The sequence below is a fragment of the Hirundo rustica genome, chromosome 27, assembly GCF_015227805.2.
Source record: "Hirundo rustica isolate bHirRus1 chromosome 27, bHirRus1.pri.v3, whole genome shotgun sequence".
NCBI lineage: Eukaryota > Metazoa > Chordata > Aves > Passeriformes > Hirundinidae > Hirundo > Hirundo rustica.
Genome location: NC_053476.1, coordinates 3,004,484 through 3,031,258, shown reverse-complemented (window position 1 = coordinate 3,031,258; position 26,775 = coordinate 3,004,484). Strand labels below are relative to the sequence as shown.

The following is a 26,775-nucleotide window of genomic DNA, read 5'->3' as shown; positions in this document are numbered from 1 at the left end:
TAAATTAGTAATGTGTATTTATTTGCATTTGGTTACAATACACAGACAAGGAGGACACTGAAATTATTACTGAGATACTTTTGCAGCTGCAGATCACATGAGTGACAGTGCACAGAGTAGCAGTCAGAGGAAAGGAGAGGTTGTTTGCATAAATACAGACACAGGGATTTCACAGTTTTCACAGCAGTATGTTACAACTTTACACTTTAAGTTACTACACCAGCTCGATTAACATTGGTTATACATCAGCAGTGGTCCCAGGATTCATGTACAGCCAGACCAAGGCTAAGAACATGGTAAACATATGGAAAAACAACGAACAACAAAACAATCCAACATCATGGCTTATGAGAATGACAGGCACATTCCCCTCATGGGAAAGGTACAGCTTGTTACCAGAGTTAGGTTCAGTAAGGCATACCTGTGAGCCAAACTCTACCCCCCAACCCTAAATCACTTCTGGAAACAAAATGAAATGAGAATAGAAAAAATAAAAGTGTGAGAGACAGTATCAAATACAGCAGGTAACAGAGGGAATAGCACAAGTTTTGGTTTTATTAAGAGTAAGTTTCTATCCTTATAAAACAGTCACTTTGCACAGTTTGACCAGGCAGCTCGACGTCTCTGTCCCAAAAGTCATCTTTCTACATCACAGTCCCACTGTGGCTGTCCCTCTGTCCGGTGCATTCCAAGGCAACACCAGCTTCTCACATGGTCATGTGCTCCGGTAAGATATAGGATATGTCATCCCAAGGGTGACGGTACAGACCCTGCTTCAATCTCTTCTGGTCCAGGTAGTGTCCTGAAAGGGGAGTGGGTTTATGTTACAAAAGTCCCATCCCTCCTCTTGAGCTGGATTTCTGGGGTGCATCGAATGCCCCTGGGTTTCAGGTTTGTCTGGTGTTCCTGGGGAAGGGCAGCCCCAGGAGGAGGGGATGGGGTGGGGAGGACATGGCAAACTCACCAATGAATCCCATACTCCTGCCCAGTACAAAGATGCCATTGAGAGCTCCTATATCAATATATTCATCTGCTTCTTCCCTGCAAAACAAAGGAAAATAATTGGCTCCTGGTAATCATCTATTTAAGAAATCAAATCTCAGATGGGGGCTGTCCCCTGCTGTAGTGCCAGAAGCCTCACAAATTCCTGATAGCTTTCCGCCCCCAAAAGCCAGGCCAGGCTACGTTTCCTTCCCTGTGTCATGGAATTCTGCCCCTCAGGAGCTGTGCAGTGCAGCTTCATAGGACCATGATCCAAGAACAGCTTCCCCCTCACTCACCGTGTGAAAGAGCCACAATTCCTGAGCACATCAACAAAGGCCACTCCAATAAAGCCATCTACGTTCAGGATAAGGTTTGGTTTCTGCAAGAAAACAAAAACACACCCCAATAAAAATGTCAACAGTGCAAATGGTGTTCACCTGGCACCTTCCACTGGTGATTTGAGGGCTGCCTGTGGTTGGGGACACACCATCCCAGCGATGCAGAGGCTGCTCAGCAGCCTGAGCAAGAACTACACTTAATGGGAATACTGGAAAACCAGCCCCAAAAAAGGGTCAGTTGGGTCAATGCCCAGAGGATCCCTTCATGGGCCAGCCTGTGCCAACAGCCTTGGATTTACACGCAGCAGTGCCAGTGTGCACAGTGGCCACATAGACCACGCTCCAGCTTGTTCAGCATTTTCCTTGCAGCCAAATGCCTTCAGCCTTTCCAACCTGCAGCTGTACTCGGTCTCAACTCTACCCCAGACACAACCCCCAGCAACAATTTATGAAGCACTGCACTGAAAATACAGCTAAGCCCCAGTCACTTTCCCTCCCATGAGAAGCAGTGCCCAGAGCAGCTCAATGCTGGCGCCTTTCACCTTGGAAGTTGTGATTTTTTCTACTTCAAGTGCGTAGTCCAGCAGCGGAGTGGCTGGGAAGTGCTGCTTCACGTAGTCCTTGAGAATCTGAACTCTCATATCAGGGTTGTTTATCTGCAAGTTAAGAGCACGTTACAGTCAACGATGTTGCCCCTTACTGAATACTCTTTGTAGGTTTGGGAGAATTCGGTCAATAGCTGCCTCTGAAAAGTGCCAATTTTCTTTCCTTTGTTTTTGCTCTCCTCCACCCATCCCTAAAAATCCCTCCGGTTTGACCTAATGCAGTTTTCTTACTGATTTCACTCGGTGTCCAATGCCCATGATCAGCTTCCCTTCTTTCTTCATCTTATTCACAAATTCCATGGGGATAATCCCACTGTCAAAAGCTTTGCTGAACATTTTGGCTGCAGCATCAAGTGCTCCCCCAAACCGGTCACCCTGGGTGCAGGACACAAAGGCAATTACATCAAAGGGCTCCATAATTAAGATACAAACCCAAGATTATGTCCCCCATCCACCCTCCTGGTCTCTGGCATTCATGACATTAGAGCTGGGCAAGCACCCGAGAGAAAGCATCTGCTTATCTCTCACAGAAGTGCCAATTTGGAGCCAGTGCATTTCTGCTAGAGACAACATGGGGAAAAACACAGTCCAGTGTCTGTTTTAGTAACTCTTGTCAGAGTTCAGGCAATCAAACAGAGTCAACACTTGCAGCAATTTGGCTGCTACAAAATCTCTCTAGACTCAAAGGAGACAAACTAGTCTGGCTTACTGGAAAAATGGACCAGATTTGAAACAGGGAGGACCAAACTATTAGAGTTGAAAATCAAAATGTGAGTGGACAGACACCACCAGTCTGTGACTCTGCAACCAAACCAAAAATTAGTAGTAATAAAACTTAGAGTAATGAGTAACAAAGCTAAACCTCCTGAATATCAGGTACTCACAATAGTAAGAAGGCCTGAAGTGAGGCTTGAAACCAGATCTTTGCCAGCCCTGGCACAGACAATGGTGTTGTGGGCTCCAGACACGGCCGGCCCGTGGTCTGCTGTCACCATCAGGCACATCTCAATGAACTGGCAGGCGTACCTGGGTAACCTGGGCACAGACACCACATCAGTCAGGGACAGAACACAAATGCAAATGTTTGTAAAGTCCCCCCCTCTCTCCAGAGCTGAGGTGACACAAGTAGTCACAGAGTGTGAATCAGGCCTAGAATACAGAAATTTTCTCAATGCACCGTAAGACTCATGGAAAACTTAATCCTGAGATTAAAACACGCTGTATGCAACCCAAAATGCTGACAGGGTGTCATGGAGGGAATACAGAGATGGCATTCAGTGAATCTACCTTCCCAAAAGAATCATGGAGTTACTCTTTTTGCTTAAAAGTCTGTTAATAAACAAGAAAAAACTCCAAGGAATCCGCAAGCTTTCATAAGAGCAGCCTCACCTCCTCTGAAACCAGAGGAGGCCTAGAACCCCTCCAATTCCCATCTCTTCTTTGAAGACCTCTGTGATGGGCATCCCAGCGTAGATCAGCTCCTGTCCTCGCTCGTCACAGATGCTGGTCATGAAGGAAGCTGGTTTGCGAATCAGTCCCAGCTCCTGAAATTGCAGGGTAAAGACAGGATGTTAAACAACCCACACCAACAGAAAGGGGCAGCACAGGGCAGAGTGGGCAAACAGCAATGCCTCAGGCTTGCCCTCAGAGCAGCTTCCAGAGCCCAGAACCAGCACAGCCAGCAGCTCACAAGTAACACTACAAAGCACGAAGTATAACCCCAAGGTGGCATCCAGAATCACAGCCCTGTCTGATTCTAAGAAACCCAAAAGCAGGAAATCCAGCACAGCTCACCCTTGCCCAGGAGTAATCCATTGGCACAGTCGGAGGAGGCACTTCCTCAGCTGGTTCAATCACTCTTTTGGCCACAAGATCCTGGTATACAGACCTAGGGAGAGAATCCATTCAGTAACTCTGGTCTTTGGAAGAGAGCCAAGTGAGGTGATCCAACCTAGACCTTAAAACTCCAGAACAAGTAGAAGCTGCTTTCCTTAAGCAGAAATATATTCCCTATCAGGCCAGAATCGGTGCTCTGACAGCTTTTGTCCACTGCTGAAGGTTCCCTGTGAGTGTGACTTACTGAATGACCTCTCCCAGCTCATCGAAACTCCGGGGAACAAACACTCCAGCTTCCTTTAAGGCTTTGTTCTTTGCTACAGCGGTTTCAGAGGCCTGGTTGGCACAAGCTCCTGCATGGCCAAACTGCACCTACAAACAGGAAAAGGGAGAGCACTAAGGAATACAGACTTACCTGCAGAGAGTGCAACAATAGAGCCCTGACTGGGAACACCAGTGGCTGCACATCTGTCTCCTCTGGGCTACAAAAACTCCTCCCTGCAGTCAGAGCCAGCAGTGCAATCACAGGGATCTGGAATCCTTCCAGGCTCATCTATTCACATTCTGCCTTCCTAAACTGCCCCACTTCAGAGCTGCTTAACATAAGATCTTTGCCATCCCCACTCCAGAAACAGGCAGCCTTTGGAATTTGTTGCTTTCCCTGGGATCTTTGGGCTCCCTTCTCTAGTAAGCAGAATCCCCTGGAAATTTATCATTTAATATTTATGAACTTCTGCACATTAAAGTTACTACTGCCAGTACTGAAAGGTTTAGATACAATGAGTGAAGTTGTGTTTTTCTCCCTGTTGTGGATATATCCTTATTTTATGCATTTGCCCCCATTTTTGCACATACCTCTGAGGAGAACATGGTGGCACAGGTACCAATACACCAGCACACCACTGGCTTGGTGATCCGGCCTTCTTTAATGCCCCTGCAGATCTTGTACTCTTCTGTGCCTCCAATCTGCAGGGAGAGAGAGATGGTTCCTTCCAAGCTGCACTTTTCATAAAACCAGCTCCAAGACACACACAGAAGCATTTCTGGGAGTTTTTCTCCTTTTTCACAGAATAATGGCTGAAGTCTCAGAACAAAACCTCCTGACTTTTCTTTTTAATTTTTTTTTTTTTTTTTTAATAGGGAAGACTATGTTTGCCTATGGAATAGATTCAATTTCTTTTGACAAAAGCAGCAAGAAATAAAATTTGGAACATTCAAGAACAGTAGAAGTAGCTGATATTTAGCATCCTTGCAACCAGATCAGATGCTCCCGAAACAAAAACCCACACACGGGTATTTCTCAGACAGTGAAGTGTTCTCACTCACCTCCCCCAGTACTACAATCATCTTCACTCCTGGAGTATCCTGATAACGCAAGACATGATCCATAAAAGTTGAACCAGGATATCTGCGTGCAATACAGGAGAAACGGTAGAAATTTAATTCACACGCTTTTCCAAAAGAAAAATCAACACCCAAACTGCTCTTCCTTCTCCCAATTACTAACAATCCTTCTGCTGACCGACTTGAAAACCAGTGCCTGCTGAAGGTGCCACCTCGTACCTGTCCCCTCCGATGGCCACCCCCTCGTAGACGCCGTCGGTGGTTCGGGAGATGATGTTGTTGAGCTCATTGGACATCCCTCCAGAGCGGGACACGTAGGCCACGCTGCCAGGGCGGTACAGCTTCGATGCCAAGATGTTATCCAGCATGCCTCCTGTGTTGCCTATTTTAAAGCAACCTGGCTTGATCCCACCAACCTAAAAGCGAATAAGAGAAAGGCGTAAAGCCCTTTAAAAATCACGAAACTGAGGAATGTTTGTGTAAGGCAGCCTTGCCAGCATTTGTATAGAGAAAGGAGGATAGCAAAGACTTTAGGATGAGAGACTTCCTGTGACTAAAGACAAAGTGGATTGTAGGATACACTTCAACCATCAGAGAAAGCTGATCTGAAGGTTGAGAAAGACAGGAGAAGGTGGCCACCAGTACTTACAGTTGCAGGACCAATGATGGTGACTCCCTTTTTATCAGCTGTCTTGATCAGTTTTCGTGTCAGGGCCTCTGGAATGCCCTCGGCAATAATGGCAATGGTGCGGATCTGCAGCAAGAGAAAGAAAACCATTGGTATCCCACAGAGCAGCCCCTTGTCAGGCCCTCGGGAGGTCACTCTGTGCACTCTCATCCAGCAAGGCTGAATGCATGAATCTGCAGGCTGCCATGATCTTCACAAAAGGCTCAACGCTCTGGTCAAGGAATTTTCTCCCCCTTGTATGTTGCAGTAGGGACAGACAAAGACATCTGTTTCTTAATCTACAATCGCCAATCTATCCTTCACAGCTCATATTTATATGGTTATCAGAAGGCACTGTGTTTAATTTTAATTGGTTAGCAAATTACTGTAACTCAGTTCATTGGTTAGTATTTGCTAGGGTATGTGTCAGTCAAAAACTTTCCTCTCTGACAGTGTTTACATACTTGTCTCCTGGGAGGAAGACATTTCACACAGGTAGAATCTTTCTTGCCTCAGGTGCACATTCCTTTCTCACGGGTGCAAGCTGACAGGCTGATTCTCACAGACACTTGTCAGGCCAGCTATTAGCTATACTTAGCCAAAGTAACAGGCCTGAGCCATGATTTTACAAGGCCTTTCTTTTGTAAGATTTTACCTACATGCCACACTTGCACATCAGAGCAGCACTGCATTATAGTCAGCCTGAAGCAGTGACTGCTAACCAAGAAGCACCAAGTTCCTCTTAAATAAATTCCAAGTCCAGCATCAGGATTTGCTAGGGACTCCCAGCATCCTCCTTACATTCTGCAAGGGGTTGGAATTGGGGGTTATCTGCTAAGTCAGATGTTACCCTGGTTTTTCTGAGTTTCTTTATTAGCCTTTTGATTTTCATAAATGGAGTCAGATCTTTTAGTTACTGTAGAATATTAGAGCAGTTTTTCTACCTTTCCCACAGAAGTAATATAAACAAATCCTTTGTTTTTCATTCTCTGTCTTTTGTTTGCATATTTCTAACCTGAAAACAATTGTAACTGACAATTCGTCTGGCCACTGAGGCTGAGGGGTGGAAACCCCAAAAAGCCAATCTTCTGCTAGACCCACAAATGTATAAAAAGTAAAAGAATAAACAACGGGTATCTCTTCTCTCCGCTCTTTCAGCTGGGAGCTGGATCAGAAGAACCTCTGCGAAAATCTCTTGTCTGCGTGTGATTGCTTTATGTGTCTCGGTGACAGTCAGAAGATCAAGACAATTTGCTAATGCCATCGTGTTCTAAGAAACACCAATACCCTGCTGACAAGGTCTTCCTTCTTCATTTGGGCTTGTTCTGGATCCTGCACTCACCTGGGGGTAATTCATGGTTTCAACAGTGCTGTCATAGGCAGAGCGCAGGGACGCAAAGTTGATGAGAACATCCACCTCCGGGTGCTTCCTCATGGCATCTGACATGTTCTTGTAGACCGGGATCAGGATTTCTTTGTGGCCCCAGTAGAACTTCTGCCTGTGGTCACCGCTGTGGAAGAGAAGATGGAAAAGCCCTGACCTTAAGGCTACTGGAAAGGCAAAGAGACACAGCGCATGCAGACAGAGGAGTTTCCAAAGCCCATCCTCAGCCCCCGAGACTGACTGAGACACTCACGAGCACGTGAGCGTGTCTGGGGAGGGGCCATATGACAGCAGAAGGTTCTTCAGAGAATAGGACAGAGCAGCATATGGAAGGAGACGGGCTAATGGGGACAGAGGCATCCAGCAAGATGAATGAGCTCTCCCACAGTGAAGTTACCAGAGCCTTAACTCTACTCCAAGCTGGAAGACAGAATGAGGCACAGAAAGAGTAATGAATGAGAGGCGTGCAAAGCTGTGTCACTGGGCTGGTGCTAACACTGGACTGGGGGAACAGGAAACCAGTACCTGTGGTGAACAGCCAGGACAGCAATGGGAGGGCCACTCAGCTTCCCAATCCTGCTACAGTGGGACTCTGCCTATCCCACAGGCACTGGAGGGGAAGCACCTGGGAAGGTTTCACTGTTGGTATTTCATACACAGTAGATGCTCTGACTGGAACTGCAGGGAAGTCTGACTGGGCAGTCATTTAAGCATGTGGATACTGGCTGTGCTCCCATACCAGTACACTGGTGACAGAACATTCCAGGTTTTGCCAGCCTGGATCCCTCCAAAAGGTCAAGCAGAATCAGATAATTACAGGTAGCTTTAAACTTCAATCCCTATTGCTTTTTCCTCCTTAATCAAGTGCAGCACTGTCAGAGGCTGCCACTCACCTACAGAAATGGATGTGCCTGCCCTCAGTACCCGAGGTTTGCACTTGCTGAGAAGTTATTACAGAGCTGCAATTACCATCAGAGCTGCAGAATAACAGTACAAGGTCTTAATTGTCAAGAGGAGAAATCCTCTGCAGGACAGAGGTTGATTAGACATCAGCTCTCCAGGATGTCTGTAAATACCACAGGAATGAACCAAGGCTCCTGCCTGGTGGCTCTGAGCTATCACCTCACTGTACTGGAAACAACAGCAGCTGTTTCCCTTCTCCCTACTTGCCCTGTCCCACAGGGAGACCCCCACACTGAGGAGGTGCAATAAAACAGCTCATGCACACCCAATAGCCCCTCTCATCCCTGTAGGGATGAGTAAAAGAGGATAAACACATAAGGGAACTCCCCATCCCACTGAAGGATCCACAGGCTTCCTGCCTGCTAAGCGACCTCTGCTGCTATTGGAAAGAATACGAACAAGATTTTATTTTTTTAAATTTTGTTTGGCTACATACCTGCTTTGGTTTGTCAGCAAGAGCTGACAAACTGGATTCTGGATAATATTTGGAGGGGTAATTCCTGCTGCTGCAGGCACAAATCAAGGTGTCTCAGACAAGCACACAGCCAACAGCAAGGGAGTGGAAGGAGCCTTACACAGCCTGCCTGACTTTGCTGAGCCAGGGGACTGGAAAGAAAGCCCAGGTAGTTCACACCTGCCTTACTCACTGAGTGAAGAACAGAATTTGGACCTCTTTTCAAAGCACATGAAATGGAACTTCAGTTCTGTGGTGAACATGAAGCTGTTTCAACAGCGCAGCCCAAAATCAATGGTTGAAGAAAGCAGCCTACAAAGCCAACCTGGGGGTGGAAGGGAGCAGAGGAGAAGGTGTTCCAGCAGGGATGGAGACCAGGGCAGAACTCCACTAAAGAACCACAGAGACAGAGAGGAGGAAGGTCACAGAAGAGCTGGAGGGAGATGGAAAAGCAACACAGCCACAGGCCACTTACGTGAATGGATAAACCATGGCAGCCACCGAGGGTTCATCCCGGGAGCAAATATAATCGAAGTCCAGCATTCCTTGGACAGCCCTGGTCTGCATCCCCCACACGATTGCCTTGGTGTGGCGGCTGAACAGTGCTGTGGCTTTACCTGCTCCGAGAGAGGGGAAAAAAAAAAAACCCAAAATCTTCAAACTGTACGCCTGAGCAAGACACAAACTGCAACTTTGCCCAATGCCTGCTGAAAGGCTCCTGGATGAGTGTATTCCCCACCCCAAACTGAGCCCAGGAGATGAACTGCAGTTTGCAGGATGGAGTAGCCACACTGTCCAAATTAAGGAAGAAACTGTAGATGAAGCAGCCACCCATTCTCTGGATTCTGAACACAACAGCCAGGTTTTGGGGTTCACTAATTGGGCAAGCGAATCACAGGAGGGAGCTGGAGAGAAGTGAAAACTGCCTCTGCTTCTCCTCTCATGGGCCTTTCATATTTTCTCCCAGTTTTCTTATACAAAGCTGAAGAGAACTTTGAATTTCATGTATTCATTTACACATAGCCCACAGTCTAAGCAAACCATGGGAGGCTGGTCAGGGCACCATAGCAGGATGATAGGAAATTAAAAACAAATAAAAATCAAAAAAAACCCCACCAGGCAGGAAATAGGGGGAACAAAGAAAATAAAGGAATTTATTTTTTTTTTAAAGTGATCAGAATCCAACACAAATTTGATGGCTCCAAGAATTTATATATATATGGCCCAAAACTTGGCTTCAGGGGACAGAGTCACAGGAAAAGCAACAGCTCAGCCAGTGAGGATGGACTGTTGGCTTAAAGTCTATTTACACCACTTGTCACAGCACAACATTGAGGCCCTCCTTCTGATTCCAGGCAGAATTAATTTTAAAACCTGTAAAAACTCAGAGCTGATCCACCTGCTGATGCCAATTTGGGCTACTGCTGAATGTTTTCTGGATTTGGATCAAAGGTAAACAGCATTAGGGATTAAACAGGATACTGTTCCTCTGGCTTCAACAAAAAAATCAGTCCTTGCTCTCCAGCCCCACACACTCACAGTTCAGATTCACTGCAACGTGACTTGCCATGAGGGAACTGACAATTCTGTTTATCTTGCAGGTGCCTGCAAGGGGGTACCATGAGTGTTCCCAGGAACACCGAAACGCAGACCCAGAGAGGTGATGACGTTTGCCTGAGAGCATGCAAGCAACAATCCAAGAATTCTCCTTCAACTGTCCCTCCTCACTATAAGGGAGGTAACTCGAAGCTCTACTTTGCCCCCAGTTCAGCAGTTTATTCTCACACAGCACAGAGCCCAAGAGTCTTAAAGTCCCTATAAAATAACTTCACTGAGAACAAGCTTTAATGATTTGCTGGACTGTTAAGGCAACATTTAGTTAATTTGTGACTTTACTGTACTTTCTAAACCTGATAACCAGGGCCCCTGCACTACACTGTTTCTCTTTGAAAGGAGATACCAGTTATTGGTCACAATTAGGGACTCCTCCTTTTGGAAAGCAAAGGGAACAGAACTTTTCACTATGTGCCTCAGGCTGTTCTTCTCTGTGATGGTTGTATGGGGGATGGGAAAAAATAAAGTTTGAGACCTGGCCCTCTCTGTCCCAGAAATAGGAAGATGAGAAGTTCACATGGTGACAGCTAAATATGCTGGGCAGGAGTAAATGACCAGACAACACAGCAAACTTTTGGAGAGAAAAGACAGCAACAAAACCAATAACTAAAAAAGTCAGCTGCCAGCAAGGCCAGGCACATTCAGCTGGTCACACAGGTCCTACCTGAACCAGGTCTGGAGGCTGGGATTGAATCTGTTAAAGAGAGAATCACTCATGCAATGGTATGACAGAGCTGACTGCTGCCAGCCCACCTAGGCAGGTGCTGCAGCAGTCCCTCCTCTCCACAGCACTCAGGGCTTTTGGGTTTGCTCTTGTTAAAAAGCAAGCAGACTGGAGCCCTCTCACTGTACTTCCTCTTGTGCTCTTCCTGAACGTCCCAGATCAGGGCAACTCTGACTGGCTGTGTGCATGAGCTCGTGGCACAAGTGAGCTGCCAAACCACTTAACTACACTCAAGACAAAGATAGGCAGGTACCACAAAACTGCTTCCCTTTATATCTAGGGAAAAAAAGCCTTTGTCTCATGCCCATCCTGCCTTTGGAAACAGCAGAGCGTTGCCAGCAGCACTCCCAGGGCTGGACTTACCAAGAGGTGCTGTTGGTTTTGCCTTCTTAGCTGGAGCAATACCATCTGGTTTGGACTCCGAGAAGGAGGCGGTTCTGCTCGGTGCTGGAGTCTGAAAGATTCAGAAGCCAAGTCAGTGAGAGGCAGTGCTCCAGGGATGGCCTGGAGCACAGAGAAGGAGGTGACACCACTTTGGCTACACTGGTCTACTACAAAGAAAATGAGTTTTCAGATCATTTCAGTCAAGCAGCAGACAGCTGAATGACCCAGCAGGTCCAACAGTCACATTGTCAGCTTGGAGAGGCCACATTTTCTGCACAAGTGAGATGGGCATTGGGGTGGCTTCTCCTGATAAACCGCACCGGTGGAGTCGTATTTGTTTTCCTAAATCTTCCTACAAACACATTGGCGGCCAAAACGCGTTTGCAGCCTGTTGGGACAGGGCCAGCTGCCTTCAGGAGGCTCCTCACCCATGTTCCCTTCCCAGAGTGGGGAAGGAGCTCACCGAGGGGCTGCCGCTGGCGTTGAGGAGGAAGTTGGCGGTGTGGGCTGCGGCGGGCGGCTGGTTGGGGATGGGCCGGTGCCCCAGCGCCATGCCCACGATGGCAGTCATGTGGGTCTCCGTGCCAAAGACGTGGATGGGGATCCCCGTGGTCTTCCCTGTGGAAGCACACGAGAGCAGTCAGCATCCTCAGGGGAAAGCTCAACCAAAGTGAAGGATTTAACCTTGAGAAAGCTCAGCAGAAAGCAAGTGGGAGAAACAAGACTCAAGAACAAAAATCGGTTCTTACCAACTTCTCCCATGACACGTAACCCTTCCTGGTAGTTCGGGCCTCCTCTTCGGACAAAGATCCTCACCTCATGCTCCTTCAGAGGGCCTTGGTAATCCTTAATTGCTCTCACAATACCCTAAAAGAAACACACAGGACAGGTGACCCGGGCAGCCAGACATTTACCCTGTCCCATCATCTCAGTAACTGGAAGAGACGGACTACGAGCCTCCGCCAAATGTGGAATTGGGAAGAAGGGTTAGGGGCTGACAACTGTGTTTGCTGATGTTTGAGACTGGTCACTTACTTTAAAGGTGGCTGCTACATTGGTGAAGTTTGCAATGCTGCCTCCGATAATCAGGATCTTCCCTGAGGGAAGAAACACAGGTAAGTGAAACCATTCCAAGAGCAGAGTACTCCAAGATCGGGAAGCAGTTAAGGACAAAGTGAAACAAAGCTGCAGAGTAACCAGTTATGTTTAGCAGAAAAAAAAAACCAAAAAACCACAAAACCCTAAAGCAGTTGAGTTTAATAGAGCCTGGAAGATAAGAGCTTTGTCCCAAGCAAGAATGTTTGATAAGGGTCTCTCAGGCCCCATGGAAAACCAAAAGTCCTCTCTTTGAAGCAAGAGCTGACAGAGATCCAGCCCTGATTTCTTCAGAAGGCAGAAGTACATTCAAATCTCTGCCAAGGAAGGCTAAGCATAGTAACAGCCCAGGTTTGCCCTGTTTCTTCTGCCAGACACAGCTTCACAGCTTCGGAATTGCAGCATCTCCCTTACCTTCTGGGTGCTTCTCTCGGGTCATGAGGGAGAGGATGGTTTTAGCATAGTCATAGGTCTGCTGCTCGCTCGGGGCTCCTGAGTATTCCCCATAGTTTGCCAGTTCATTCACACCCCCCAGGTCACAGATGGTGTCACTGACAATAAAAAAAAAACCAGTTATTTAAGAGATCAGTTATAATTTGAGTCACTATAAAGTTCCTAAAGCATTCCAAATCCCTGGGGAAGTGGGACTCTTAACAGAGGGACAGTGCTGTCTGCTGAAAACAAAGCTGTTCTCCTCTTGGTGCCAGTCACAATTAATCTTGCCACACTCCCCAGATACAAACTCAGTGACCACTACAACAATCATACTACCCCCTTAACAGCCCCCAGCCAGCTTGTTTCTTTGTAAGTCAGAAAGGAACTGTATCTAACCCTAATCCTTCCAAAATTAAATTCCATAGGTGATGCTATGTTCCATAGCCTGGTGAAAAATCCGTACAGCATCTTCATTCTGAAGAGATCCCAAACGGTCACAGCATGGGAAAAATGGCTCTAGGAGAGTCTACTTTCCAGAGGCTGCAGCAATTATGTTCTCCCAGCACTTGAAATCCTTACCAGCCACTGGAAACCTCGCTTCCATTACCTGTACACCACTGAAGCACCACCACCAGCCACCATGGTCCAGATCCTGCCTTTGGGGTTCAGGATCGTAAGCTTCAGGCTGGCCCCACTCTTGGCATCCAGGTCAGCAATGTAAGCTTCCTGCAGAGAGAGCAGCACAACCTCAGCTTCCTCCTGCACCTGCCTCTTCCATCCCAGGGATTCATTCATTTGGACTCACAGCAATCACACCTCATCAGCTACAGCTAAGGGACAGCAAGAGCTACAAACACAGCGCTGTCAGGGACAGGGCCCAGCTCCATCCCTCCATCACACGACAGGCACAAAATCAGAACAGAACTGTAAAGTCTGTACTGGCCTTGTCTGAGACCTGAGGAAATCTAAAAATCATCTCACCCACGGTGACCACTCTGGCTGTGCTGGAGTCAGGAACATAATCACCGAGAGCTGTAATTTGGCTCAACGTGGTGCTCCTGCAGCCCAGTGTGCCAGGCTGCTGAGCAGCACTTCATCAGGGTTCATTAACATTCCCAGCAAAGACTCTGCCATAACAACCTTCCCAGGGACTCAAGAAGGATGATTCAGAGACAAAACCTAAACTAATCCTTTTAAGAGCAAATTGAGTTCAGTGTTGGCATCCAGCAAGCTACACGGAAAGGAACAGCTAAATGGATTTCCTGGCCACAGCACAAAAACCTTCCAACTGAAGCACAATTATAATCATTAAAATGAAAAAGTCAGGACAGAAATCTTTTTGGAGAGAGAAGAACAGACCCCTGAAATAAGTAACAGAATAGAGGAGAGAGCTCTACTTCCAACAGCATCTGAAGCTGCTGGGACCTATGTCTGGAGCAGTGCTTGTGCATCCAGCAGTACAGATCTGGGGAATTTGGAGAGGGAACAGGCACTGCCAGCTTTACAACAAAGTGCTGCCTGCAGCCCTCATCTTGTCCTCACTCTTTGGAAAAACAGGTGTATTAACATCTTCTTACTTAAAAAGTTTCAGGAACGGTGATTATTTTCTCTGGATTCACACTTGGATGCAGCACTTGCAGCTGCTGCTCTGCTCTCAGAACTGTCACTGAAACACTGAGGGAACATCAGCTCCCACAGGGCTCCCAGTAACCACTGCTCCAAGAGAAAAACAGTGATGCTGAGGGGAGCAACCTGGGCAGAAACCACAAAAGGAAGCTCTGCACAGGCACAGAGCTCTGGCACACAGCTGAGGAAAGTTTTAAATACTGGCCTCCATTAAAAAAAAAGTCAGTTCTGAATTAATGAACTGACCAAAGAGAGCTGGGAAGCAACTGCAGTTCAAAGTGCAATTCTGAGCGGTCCCAGGAGTACAGGACACAGCAACAAAACCACTGGAAACAGCAATGCCATGGGCATACAAGCAATGAAGAATTCAGGACGCAGTGAAGGAATTCCAGCTGGCACTTGCCTCAGGGTAAGCTTCCCTTCCAAAAGGAGGGGGGAACTCCACATCCCCCCACTTCACTTTGCAGATGTAGTCAGCCGTCGCGTCAATCTTCGCAGCCAAATCAAGGATGTAAACACCATCATTAGTCACCACTGCAGTGGAAAACATCACAGTTAGGGTTGTACAGAGACACATTAGGGATTTACTCCAACATCTGGTACCACACAGACATCATTGCAGAAGTTGGGTGGACTGCTGTTTCCCCTGGCACTGGGCAGTATTGACCAGCCCCAGCAAGTTCCCTGAGGAATTAACCAGGAAATGTGGCCATGGCTCTGTCTCAGGGGCTGTTTTATTCTAACAGTGCAATTTTTACATCCTTCAGTACTGCCTTAACATTTCCTTCACAGGAATTTTTCATTTCCTCATTTTTAATTCACTGAATGAACAGCTCAAAGACACATCACTGCCACTTCCGTACTTCTACACACGGCACCTGGTGCTGTTGTGAATTACAGAACCAAAGGAAGGATCAAGAACACGTTTCAGTATTTCAGAACACAAAGTTCTGCTCCCAAAAATATCCATTACCTAATGGATTGATCTCAAGGTACGTAAAATACAGATCTTCATAAAGGTTGAACAGGCCACAGATGAAGCTGGCCAAGATGCTGTAAAAAAAAAAAAAAAAAAGAAAGAAAAGTAACGCAAGTTAACGAAAGCAGCCAAATCTAAGTACAGCCTGCTGACTTCGTTGGTATTAGTGGCAATCTGCAAATCTACTCGGCATCAATTTCTTTCATTCTCATTCATCTTCTCTGGATGGAGCCTGGGTGATGGATGACTCAAGGGAAGGAAGACCTTGATGACTCATCTCAATTACCCTCCACCAAACTCTGCTGAGGACACAGTTGCTCACAACTGTCAGAGCTGTGCAGTCTGATTTATCTCCCCACAAGACAGAAGCACATCGTTGCCTCCCTGCTGATACCCATCTTTGTCAGACCTGAGCTTCGTTAGCTGTGATGGGGAGGAGGCTGCAGTGAACTGGTGGAGTGACAGGCTCCTTCACTCTCCAGCACTGCACAATGTCAGCAAGGATTCCACTACGTTTGGAAAAATCGTGACTCATATTAGGCTAACTAGGTATGGGCATCTGCTTGAGGGAGATGCAGAAGCCCTGAGATCTACAGATAAGCCTGCAGAAGGAAGAACAGGACTTCGGAGATTAGACCAGAGCAAGGGAGAGGGAAGTTATGAATTAGCAGTCAGAGCCACATCTCATCACTATTTCACTAAACAAAAGAAACTTCTGTGCTGGCACAAAGGATCAGAATTCAGTACATGTCTCCAGTCTCAGGTTGAGACCTAAGCAGGCTGACAAGTGCCGCTGCCAAGTAAAGGCTCAGCACTAGGGAACCTTATTTTTGGGTTTTACAGACAGCTGAGATAAGGTCAGAGAGCCTGGATTCAGGATGCACGGCATATTCTGGAGAGCAGCAAGAAAGGCAGGAGAATGAGCTTCAGGGTGAAGAAAACAGAGGGATGAGGCTCTGAGATAAAAGAGAGCAGCTGCTGCACAGCTGGTCCTACCCAGAACTGCATCTCTACTTACTCCTTCTTGTTAGCTGGTGCATGCTGCAGGAGATGCTTCTTCACGTCCGATTCACTGAGCGTCTCATCCACTGCCACGAGCAGCTTCTGAGCTTTGGCATCCACATCTCCCACATCCACACCCCCTTCGTGGTGGAAGAGCACATAGTCTCCCTCACGGGCAGCGTATACACACACGTAGAACTCTTCCTCCTGCACCACAGAGCAGGGACAAGCATTTATCAGTGACACCCAGAGAAGACCCTGGACAGGTTTCTGTGCCAGTGCTGGGATTGGGGCAGCTGAGCCCAACATCGAGCTTCCCAAGAAGCAGCAGTGCTCGAGTGGCCCTGACACTGCCCAGGGGTGAGCAGCAACACTGTCAGCTCAACAGCACACTCTCAAACTTCTGCTTTCTCCATTGTACCAACCCAGCTAAGCATGCAAGCCTGAAGAGATTCAAAAGCCCATTTTAATGGTGTACTAACCTGTTTGTGAGGGACGAAGGGTTCAATCAGAAAGTTCTTTAGGATTCCCTTCGCATTAGCAATCTGGGGACAGAAAACAAGATAAACAACCCATAACTACTTGTCCAGCACATTTGTGACAGCATAAGGACAGCTTTGAGAATTAATCAGCACTCCTCTAAAATCCCTCTCCACCGTGCCTCCTGGGGAACCACTCCTCCCTGTCCAGCACAGCCCTCAGCACTGTCACCTCAGGCTATCTGGTTACAGGAGTCGGTCACCTTTCCCATTCCTAACAGGACAAAGGGCTATCAGAATTACACCAGGACAGTCGCTCTCCTCTCCTGTCCCAGAGACAGCGCTGTCACTGGGCCCTGCCCAGCACATGAGACACAAGGGCTTGGGCTGCTCTTGGAGTAGTGGAAAAAGCAGATGTGAGGAATTCCTGAGCTGGTGGCAGGAGCAGAGGCCCCAGAGTAGTGTTCACCCTGAAATATCAGGGAGCACAGAAGAGCAAGAGAATCCTTTAGCCTCTTCTTATGGGTCCAGGAACCGCTCTGTTTAGCCACTTTCCTGTTATCCAAACCCATGTTTCCAGGCTCAAGAGAAACAGGGGGGGTGGGGGGGCGGAATACTCCCTGCTTCCAAGGAAACCAGTGGTGCCAATTCTGTCCAGTCCTTGCTTTAGATATGGTTGTTGTGCTGTGCTAAAGGAGTAATTTCCACACCCATTGTTTTCCCAATGGGGAGCACTCACGACGCTGCTCCTGCTGTTTCCCAATTCTTGCCACACCGGCTCCGAGCCAGCGGCAAATCAACCCCAGCAGGGCCAAAGGCATCAATTCCTTGAGGCAGCACAACTCCATCAGCTCCCAACACACAGCAGCAGGGATGGCAGGCACTTCATTATCATTAGCACTGCACTGTCATCCCCAGGAAAATAAATATTACACAGCAGCACTGAGTTAAAATAAGGACCTGAAGTAACACTCAATCATCAGCCAAAACGCACGGGCTGGCTGCAGGAGAGGACCAGTGATTTTACAGCTTTTATACTGTCCTGGGAACAAAAACAAAGCACTCACCGTGGTTTCCTGGCCCAGGCGCTGCTTGAGCCAAGCCTTCACCTGATCCAGAGTGAGGTTAATCCCAACCAGTCCAAGCTTCCCACGTCTCTTAATGAGCTGATCTGGCTTCACCACTAAACGCTACAAAGGTTGGGCAAGAGATTTAAAGGAAGAAGCATTAGGAAGTGACTTTGGTTGAGTGGTTCTCTGCAGAAAGGGAAATAAAAACTTAAATCAGTTCTGCACAGCCCACGTCCTTGCAAAATTCCTTTAATCTTGGCAAATCCAGTTCCTGGCAGGACACGCCTGCAAGTTTGGGGGGTTTTATGCTGTAGTTTGAGAAAAGCCACCTTGTTTCTACTCAGCTGTCAGCAGACATCAGAGGCTGAGGTGATAACTTGTTCTCTTTTTTTTGGTTGAAAAAACCCAATAAAAGTCATGACAGACACAGTTGCTCACAAAAAGAAAATAAAATAATCTCCTGCTGTCACTACACTTTGCTTATGAGACTGGCTAAGGCCAGGCTCATGCACATTTCAGCCAACTGACCATGGCTCTTTATAAGATACCCATGGATAGCTGCTCCTGGGTTACACACATCTCTAGCTTGCAAATACTTTTTAAAAAACCAAACTAGAACTGGGTGTCATTCTCCTGTACCACTGATATGTCCTGGAACTTCAGCAGCTTAAGAGTCAGAACACGCTGTGCTGCAGTACAGGACACTGAGCCTGGTCTTGTTGCTGGACTCTGAAGCCATTTCCAGCCTTACAGAACCTGCCTTAAAGGTCCAAGAGCATCCTTGCTCCCTTTTGGCTTCCTGCAAGGCTTTTAGAGGCACTGCTGATCTCTTCCTGCAGCTCATTCAGGCACTTGAGCATAGAACATCTAATTAGTGCAGGGCTTCTATCAGTCAGTCAGTCAAGGACTATGAGACATTCATGTTCTCCAGCCAATGATTTAATATAATTAACCACTGGAAAGGAGCCAGTGTGGACAGCTAATAAAAAGAGCTCTGGGTATGTTTTCACTCCACAAAGTGTCAGGATATGAGATACAGAGATAAATGACTTTGCACTGAAAAAATTAAAAAAGGAAGTTTTCCCCGACATTGTGCTTGGATTCAAGAAAACTAAGCAGTGCCCCAACTTTACATTAAAGCCAGACATGGAGAGACTACTCTCTGATTTCAGAGAGCAAAGCTTTGAGAACAGGGACTGACATCTCCGAATCAACCTCTTTTACCTTCTGTGCAGTTATGAGCAACTGGTTCACAGCTACCTCTGCTCCTGTATTTCACATTCTTAATGGAATAATTGGCCCCCCATGAGGTGACACTGAGCCTTGAAGCAAGGCTTGTTCCTTCATCAGGGTTGGGAGCGACTGTGGCAGAGCAGCAGCAGTGACCAGTCCTTCAGGAAGGATCTGGAGCAGTGCTCAGGTGTTCCAGGGAGGCAGATGCTGCTGTCCCTGTCCTTACCTCGCTCAGGAGCCACGGGTGGTCCTGGGTGAGCCGTGCCCAGTCCGTGTCTGGGGTGACCCGGGCATACTTGAAGCGGTTCTGGATGGCACAGGACGTGCTGATGTATTTGTACAAGAACTCCTTCCCTGTCTGCTCGGAGATGGCTTTGGCTGACATGGCTACCTAGTCTGGATGGGGGAAAAAAAACCCAAAAAATCCATCAGGAACAGAGCCCTGTTCTGGCCAAGAATTCTGCATCACCCAGCTCAGCACAAACCCAAAGCAAACCAAAGTCTCCCCATTATACATAAGATTATAAAACTCCCCTGATGAGCAAGAACTACTCATGGTGCTTAAAACTTCTACCCCGTTCCCCTATTTTCATCCAGCTTGTCCCAGCCACCATCAAGCCTTTCCCAAAGTCACATCTTGGAGCGTGCCCTCACGTCCAGGCAGTGCCTAGCTCTCTCCAGTGTCACTGCACCCCACGACTGCTCCTGGTGTAACCCACCTACTCCTTTTCCTGGTGCATTTCCAGGGAGGGTACCCCTGCTTCCCACTCACTTCTCTGAGGCATCCCATATTCCCAGCTGAGCCTGACTGTGGGCACATCAGCAATCCCCATCCCTTTTCTAAAGGGAAAAGAAAACACTGCCAGGATTACCGAAACTAGAATAGGTTTACATCATTGTTTTTTCTTGTTTCAGAACCAGGTTTCTTGGAAAGAGCTTTACATCTGATAGAAAAGGTTGCTCAAGACAACAACAAAGATTAAGGTTAGGCAGTTTGTTTTGGTTTTCCTTTTTTTTAAGAAAAATTCCTAATTCAGTCCCTTTCCTATGGATGGTTTTCTTCTCTTTTCGAGTATATTACCAACTGATGCAAGCAAATGATTCCTGACCTCAAGAGTGCGACTGTTCTTTTTGATATGCAGCAAAAAGTCGTAGGTGTCAAAGATACATTTATTTTTAGCTGCCACAAACACTTACTTAAAAGAATACTTCATCCCAGTGGCCCTGTCTGCATGTGTCACAGATCAGAAGTGGGTTTGGTATGTCTGGGGGGGGTCAGACTGCTGACAGGGATGCTCAAGCTGCAGATCCTCCTGCATTTTGAGTGACTGGGGTCATGTCACTGTTCCCCAAGCACAGCCAGTACAGCAGGAAGCAAAAGCACCCTTGGGATGGATTCTGGGAGGGCTGCAAAGCAGAGGTGCACCAAGACAAAAAAAGAGGAGTTCAGATTCTATCTGAGCAGCTGGACAACTGAGAACGGCTCAGTAAAATTACTTGCCCCCGCAAAACACGTGCCGCACTTCAGACCCAGAGAGGGAAACAGCTAACAAATTCCAGTTATTTCTTGTGCTGCACTCTGGGTAATAACCATTAGTAATCAGTTGGGCTATTTATCCTATAAGCAAACACAGAATAGGCAGCAATTAACTAGCCATAATTAGAAATAAAGAACTTTTCTCCCTAGAGCTGAAAGAAGGAGGTTGGTCCATCCCAACGATAGCAGGAGGCAGGCTGCATTCCCTGAGCTTCCCAAACCAAACAGGTCAGACTGAGTTAAGCGCTATTACTGAAATCTGATCACTACACTTAAGGACCTGCAGTCAACTTTGCCACTGTCATCTTTTCAAATGCAATCCCAGGGTTAAGAATCGAAAAGGCAAAGCTACAGCAAGGGCAAAAGACAAAGACCAGCGGGCCTGCTTTCAAAGAGTTCTGATGTAAAACCTGAACAGGATTCCAGCGCAGCTTCCAATTTAATCCCGCTTTAAAACAGGATTGGGCAACGTTTCTGCAGCACCCCATCTTTCACCAGACTCAACCCCGGCTCCTGTCACTAGAAACACTTGCCCCTCGCTGAAACAGCCTCTGTTCGTTTATTAGCCCAGAGCCAAAGCCAAGGGGGTCTGACAAGAGGGGAGCTCTTGTCAGCAGCCAGAGGACACCAAACCCCAACCCAAGAGCCCAGCCTGACTCTGCAGGCACACCCAGCCACGCTCCCACAAGCGCCACACACGGGTCATCTGTACTGCAGAGCCCAAAACTTTCCACTGGAATTCGTACCTTAAGCAGAGCTATTTCTGAGAGCAAACCCTGCTCCCACAGTACCTGCAGACACCATTTGTTCTGCCTGGAAGGGAGCTGCAATATTACTGCTTCAAAGCCCTTCGAAATCCATCAACTCCACAATCTGCTCAGGGCCTGTCCCAGAGAAGCAGTGTCGTATGTCACTGCAGCACAAGCAGATGGGTAAAAGGAAATGGCAAACATATTTCATTAAGAAACCTGAGTTTTTGTCATTTCTCCAGGGTGTCACAGTGCCTCTGAGCAGAGCACTGCAGAACTTCAGTCCACAGTTACAAATTAAACCACTCAGGCTGATGCTGGTTATGCCAATGAATACCCTGCAATTGCAGGACACTGGACCCAGGGTGTCCCTCAGGTCTTATTGAGAATAGTCCTGTAAAAAAAACCTCAGTGGGAATAAGTGACATACATGGGGTTCCTTAAACCTGAGGGACACAGAGCAGAGCTGTTCCTCTCTCAGAACCATTTCTGGTCTTTTTTACATTGCTCCATTCTGCTGCTCTCCTGGTTCCCTCTCAACTTCATCACCTCATTTTTACAGTAACGCTACTAGGGTAAAGAAAGGAAACTACAGAATTCTTACAATAGCAGTAGATGAAAAATAACATCCTTGTGTCATGGCAACAGAACAGCAGGAATGAGGCTGTTCTGACCTTACTGGTCCGAGTTTCACGCTTCCTCAATATTAGCAAGTCTTTAATCACGCCCCTCACTCAGTTTTTCCACTGTTCTAACCCTGCCTTCCTCATGGGAGAGAGAGCACAAAAGCAATTGCTTCAGTCTGCTGAACTGTTAAACTAAGAGATCAGCAGGAAAATAATCCATAGGGCATCAGCAATTCCTGCCTGTGTGTGCTCGTGCAGGTCCCTTGACAACCAGGAGGACAGGATCAGAGCAGGTCCATTAACTCACTGCATCTGTTCTGCTAACACCCAGCAGGGACACAGACTCATGTCACTACAGAGGCAGAGGACCTGAATCTCCCCAGTTTCCCAGGAATGAGACAGGTTCAAACTCTCATCTATCAGAACAATCTTATTTTCAGTCATGCTTAGCACCTGCAGTGCTGACCAGAGCAGTGGCTGCACCTCTGAAGATAAACGAAGGAAAAATGTCCCCTTCTCTGCCCAAAACAAAGCTGTGGGATAACAGTGTTCTTTTCCACTGCTCTGTTCAGCATTCATTAGCCGAGACTGATCTGCAGTTTTCTCAGCACCGCAGGCCCCAGACCTTGCACTCACCACACATAAGCACAGATTCAAGTCGGCAGCACAAGTGCCACATATTTCCATTAATAACTTGTGTTCATTTAGTGAGGCTCCAACACAAACAGCTTCTCTGCAACACCTCGAGACCTTTCTCTCATCATCCATACCCACCGATTCAAAAAGAGATTCCAGCCTTTGCTAGCAAGTCCAGAGCAAGTAAGAGACATAAATTAGATCATATTTTCAGGAGCTCAGCAGCACTTATTGCCTTAAAACATCACCTGTCAAATATATGCAAAGACATTGATGCTTGGGGAAAGTTTCCTGAGTGTACTGACAGAGAAAATCAGCAGGATGATGGCAAGGCAGGCAAGAGTCTTCAAGCTGGATGTTGTGTTTGCTGTGACATAACTGATGCATCTGCCTCAATAGATCAGCAACCAGCTGAAGGGCACATGCAACAAATCCAAAGGAAACACAGATGGAGAAACAGGGAGGAATTCCTGACACGGAACTCAGGCAAAGTCTCCCTGACACCCAGGAGAGCAATGATGTGGCACTGCTCAGTGTGACACTGTCTGCCCTGCAAGGGGAGAAAAAGTATTACAGACCTTGATTTAGTTTTTCCTCTAACCAGAAGAAGAGATGTAACTCAGCTTCACCAGTCTGTATTCACACAGAATGGGGTACTCACACATGGAATTCTCTGAGATCCAGACTGGTACCGTCCTCCAATCACACCTGAACAACACTTCACACCAGGAGGAAAGGACTCCCTCTCCAGTGCAGATCTGACGCCCACTCTCCCAAGAATTGTGTCAACAAACCCGCACCATAAAGCAGCCTCTCCCCTCCATTCTGGGTCATTTATTAACATAGTTCAAGCTAAGCCAGTATTTTCAGCCCATGGCAGCATGAAAAGTTACATCAGCTCCCACCTGGCAAACCCGAGTGTTTCATCAGAGGATGGTGGGGGCTCGGTGCCGCGGCCAATGCGAGGTCACGGTCCCTCAGCTGCGGTTGGGAAATGCAGCGCAGGGTGATGCAAACAGGTGCTGCATGCCCAGCTCTGGGGGAGGCTCCCTGCACACATGGAATCTCTGAGAAAAACACGGCAGCCAGGGAGGAGCACGGACCATGGACCGGTTACATGTGGCTAACAGAGAGCAGCAGACAGACTCCACACCTCTGGTGGGCACCCAGTGCCACAAGGGGGGAACTTGGGAATCCTGTCATCAAAGACCTTCTGCAGCATTGGGGCTCTTTAACAAGGTTATTCCTTAAATCACTTGCACGGTGTATAGCAGTAAAGGCTGCCACAGCTGGGCAGGATTTCCAACTGTGGCTATTCTTGCTTGGGAACCATTTCAGGCAGCACTGGAAGTGTGGGAAGAGCCCTGATACCTGGAGAGAGCCACAGAGTCTCACATGCGGGAAGCCCAGCAGGGTTCAGGTAACAGAACTGGATGGCAGGGCTGATACTCTGAGCTCCAAACCCAGTTAGGGATCAGAAAGTGCACAAACATCCAAACAGGATAGTCAGGGTGCACCTCAGCTTTCAGCCTGCAGACAACAAAGTGTTCAACAGAGAGAAGGGAGAGTCTGTACAGCAGGATGAGAATTTCGAAAGCAGCAAGGCAAACAGGAGGTGTTTGCAAGCAGCAAACAGGAGAGCTGGAACACAGCCAACTGTCCCGGGAATGGAGCGACACATGGGCTGTGCACACTGCTGCTCGCATGGGAGCAGCGTGATCCCGACGCGGGGCTGCTCCTCCAGGATGGCCACCAAAGGATTTTCCTTATGGCAGCAGAGGTGCTTTGGCCAAGGCCCCCTTAACCCAGAGGCGAAATACGCGTAAAGCCAGACCCCCTTCCTTGCCCCCTGGCAATCTCTGCGCCGTGACCACCGCACACTGCCCGTGCCCCGGCGCCGCGCCGGCCACCGGGACCCGAGCAGGCATCAGCACCGCTGCGAGGAGACCCCGGCGGCGCCGCCCGCAAGGTCAGGGGCGGCCGTGCCGGCGGGAGCGAGGGGTTCCGCCCCGGACCGCACCGGGACGGACGCTCCCACCGGCACACCCGCGGCTCCCGCGGGCTGCGAGCCGCTCCAGGGTCTCGCCCGCAATACCGCGAGCTGTCGGGGCCGACCAGTACCAGCGCGGCTCCCGCCCCAGACGCGTGGGCGCCGCGGCGGCGCCGGCAGAGGGGCCGTGCGAGGCCCCGCCACGTGCCGGGCAGGGCTCGGCGCTGCAGCCACCCCAGCACTCACCTGGGCCCCGCTCGGCCGCTGCCGCCCCGCTCCGCTGCCGTTCTAGCTCCGTTCGCGCCGCCGCCGCCGCCTTTTGTTCGCGGAGCGCGACCTCCCCGGCCCATCGGGCTACGGCCGCCGCCGCCGCCCATTGGCCGCCGCCGCTGCCACGTGCGCGTTGCCTGAGCGCCCGCCGCTCACCCATTGGCCGCCGCCGGTGGGGTGCGGCCGCGTGGCCTTGTGGGAGTTGTAGTTCCGGCACCCTCGCACCGCCCCCGCCGGTGCCCGCGGCCGTGACCCCCCACGCCAGACCCGCCGCCACTGACGTCACCGGCCACGATGACGTCAAGAGGCACACTGCCCAACGGTACCGGCGGCGGGAACGGGGCTCCTTGCCCGGCGCCGGGACATGCAGAGAACCCTCCCACGGCCGTGCTGTGACTGCGGGGGCGGGCGGTGCCCGGTGGCACCCACGGGGGTGTGGCGGGGTTGCCAGAGCCGGATCACCGGTGCCACTGCGGCCGGCACCGCTGGAGCGCGATCCCCGCGGACGCGAGCGAGGCAGCGGGACGAGACCGCTGTGGCGCTCCCGAGGCACCGGGAGCCTCCTGCCTCCCCGCTGGCCCGTTTCCTCACCAGCCTCTCAGGGCAGCCGTCACTACTCTCCTGCTTCCTAGGAACACACACCCCACATTCACTTTTCCCCGGTATTTCCAGCCTGTGACTAACGCGCTCATCAGCGGCGCTGAGCGAGCACCCAGCACAGGCGGCCTTGCCCCGATGGCCGGGACTGTGGTGTCCCCATGCCAATGTCACCGGGCTGGGCACAGACCTCACACAGCCCTCACGAACACGTTGTTGCTGCCCACCCCACTGGCGACGGCGTGTTAGACCCGGCGGTGCCAGCAGGGGAAAAATCTCCCTGCAAAACAGTTACCGAACGCTTAATCTGCCTGAAATTCCCTGCCCGGCTCCCTGGGGATGGGGTGTGTCAGCACCGCCGCCCACTCCAGAGCTCGGCAGTACGTGTCTCCCCACCCTGGCGTGACCCCCCCACCCCGCCTCCCGCCCCAGCAGCGGCCGCCGAGCGGCGCTGGGCCAGGGCCAGGGCCAGACCCGGGGCAGCGCCGAGCGGGGTCCGGAGCCTGGCAGCGCTGATCTGCCTCATGGTGACATTAAATGTCACCGGTTCCGAGCGGGACAGATGCCCTCCCCCCGCCCTTACACTGAGTCACTTGGCAGGAACAAAGTGTTTCAAGCACAAATCTTGGCGAAGGTTCTGACCCAGCGCCAAAATAAAGTCAGGGCTGGAGTGCTGGTGTGAGTGAACCAGCAGCATTTGCTATTCGTCAATTACTTGGCCGGGATTACATCCCTCAGCGGTGAAACCGGTACCGGTGCCAGCGGCGAGCACCAAACCAGTACCCAATAACCGACTGTAGGGAGGCGGTGGCTGCCCTCCTGTTGCCCCTACGGAACACACAGGCCATTACCCGCTGGGGCAGAGGAACCGGCTCTGCCCGGTGCTCGGCAGCCGCCGAGGCACCGCGGCTGTACTGAGCGGCCGCGCAGAGCTCCGGGGACGCGGGTGGAAGAACAGAACCACACGGGAACAGAGTCGGGTCGGGCCAAAGGCACGGCGAGCAGCCACCCGGTACCGAGCGCCGGGCCGCAACCGGGACCCGACCGCGACCGGCACCCACGTGGGCACCGGGCGGGCGCGGTGCGTCACTTCCGGGGCGGGGCAAAGCAACCGGAAGCGGGTGTCACCGGTAACCGTTGCTTGGCAACGGCGC

At 49.5% G+C, this 26,775-nt stretch overlaps 1 protein-coding gene across 2 annotated transcripts; it reads right to left on the bottom strand.

The window, feature by feature from the left end:
* On the bottom strand, window positions 1-25,113 carry ACLY (ATP citrate lyase). Of its 2 annotated transcripts, XM_058423637.1 has the most exons (29): window positions 25,001-25,113; window positions 19,443-19,612; window positions 17,981-18,103; window positions 16,917-16,979; window positions 16,451-16,641; window positions 15,427-15,506; window positions 14,853-14,987; window positions 13,435-13,549; window positions 12,807-12,943; window positions 12,333-12,394; window positions 12,047-12,164; window positions 11,761-11,915; window positions 11,277-11,367; window positions 10,854-10,883; window positions 9,051-9,192; window positions 7,117-7,285; window positions 5,757-5,861; window positions 5,327-5,523; window positions 5,090-5,171; window positions 4,619-4,729; window positions 4,008-4,135; window positions 3,722-3,815; window positions 3,317-3,471; window positions 2,812-2,962; window positions 2,159-2,302; window positions 1,865-1,978; window positions 1,281-1,363; window positions 965-1,041; window positions 1-802 (listed from the first exon to the last, which is right to left on the bottom strand). In XM_058423637.1, exons 2-29 carry the CDS (start codon window positions 19,599-19,601, stop codon window positions 708-710), a joined length of 3,306 nt encoding a protein of 1,101 aa, XP_058279620.1. In that variant the 5' UTR covers window positions 19,602-19,612; window positions 25,001-25,113; the 3' UTR covers window positions 1-707. The 2 variants fall into 2 exon arrangements, with proteins under 2 accessions (XP_058279620.1, XP_058279621.1); XM_058423638.1 differs by lacking the exon at window positions 10,854-10,883.
* Between the last annotated feature and the right edge of the window lie 1,662 nt (window positions 25,114-26,775).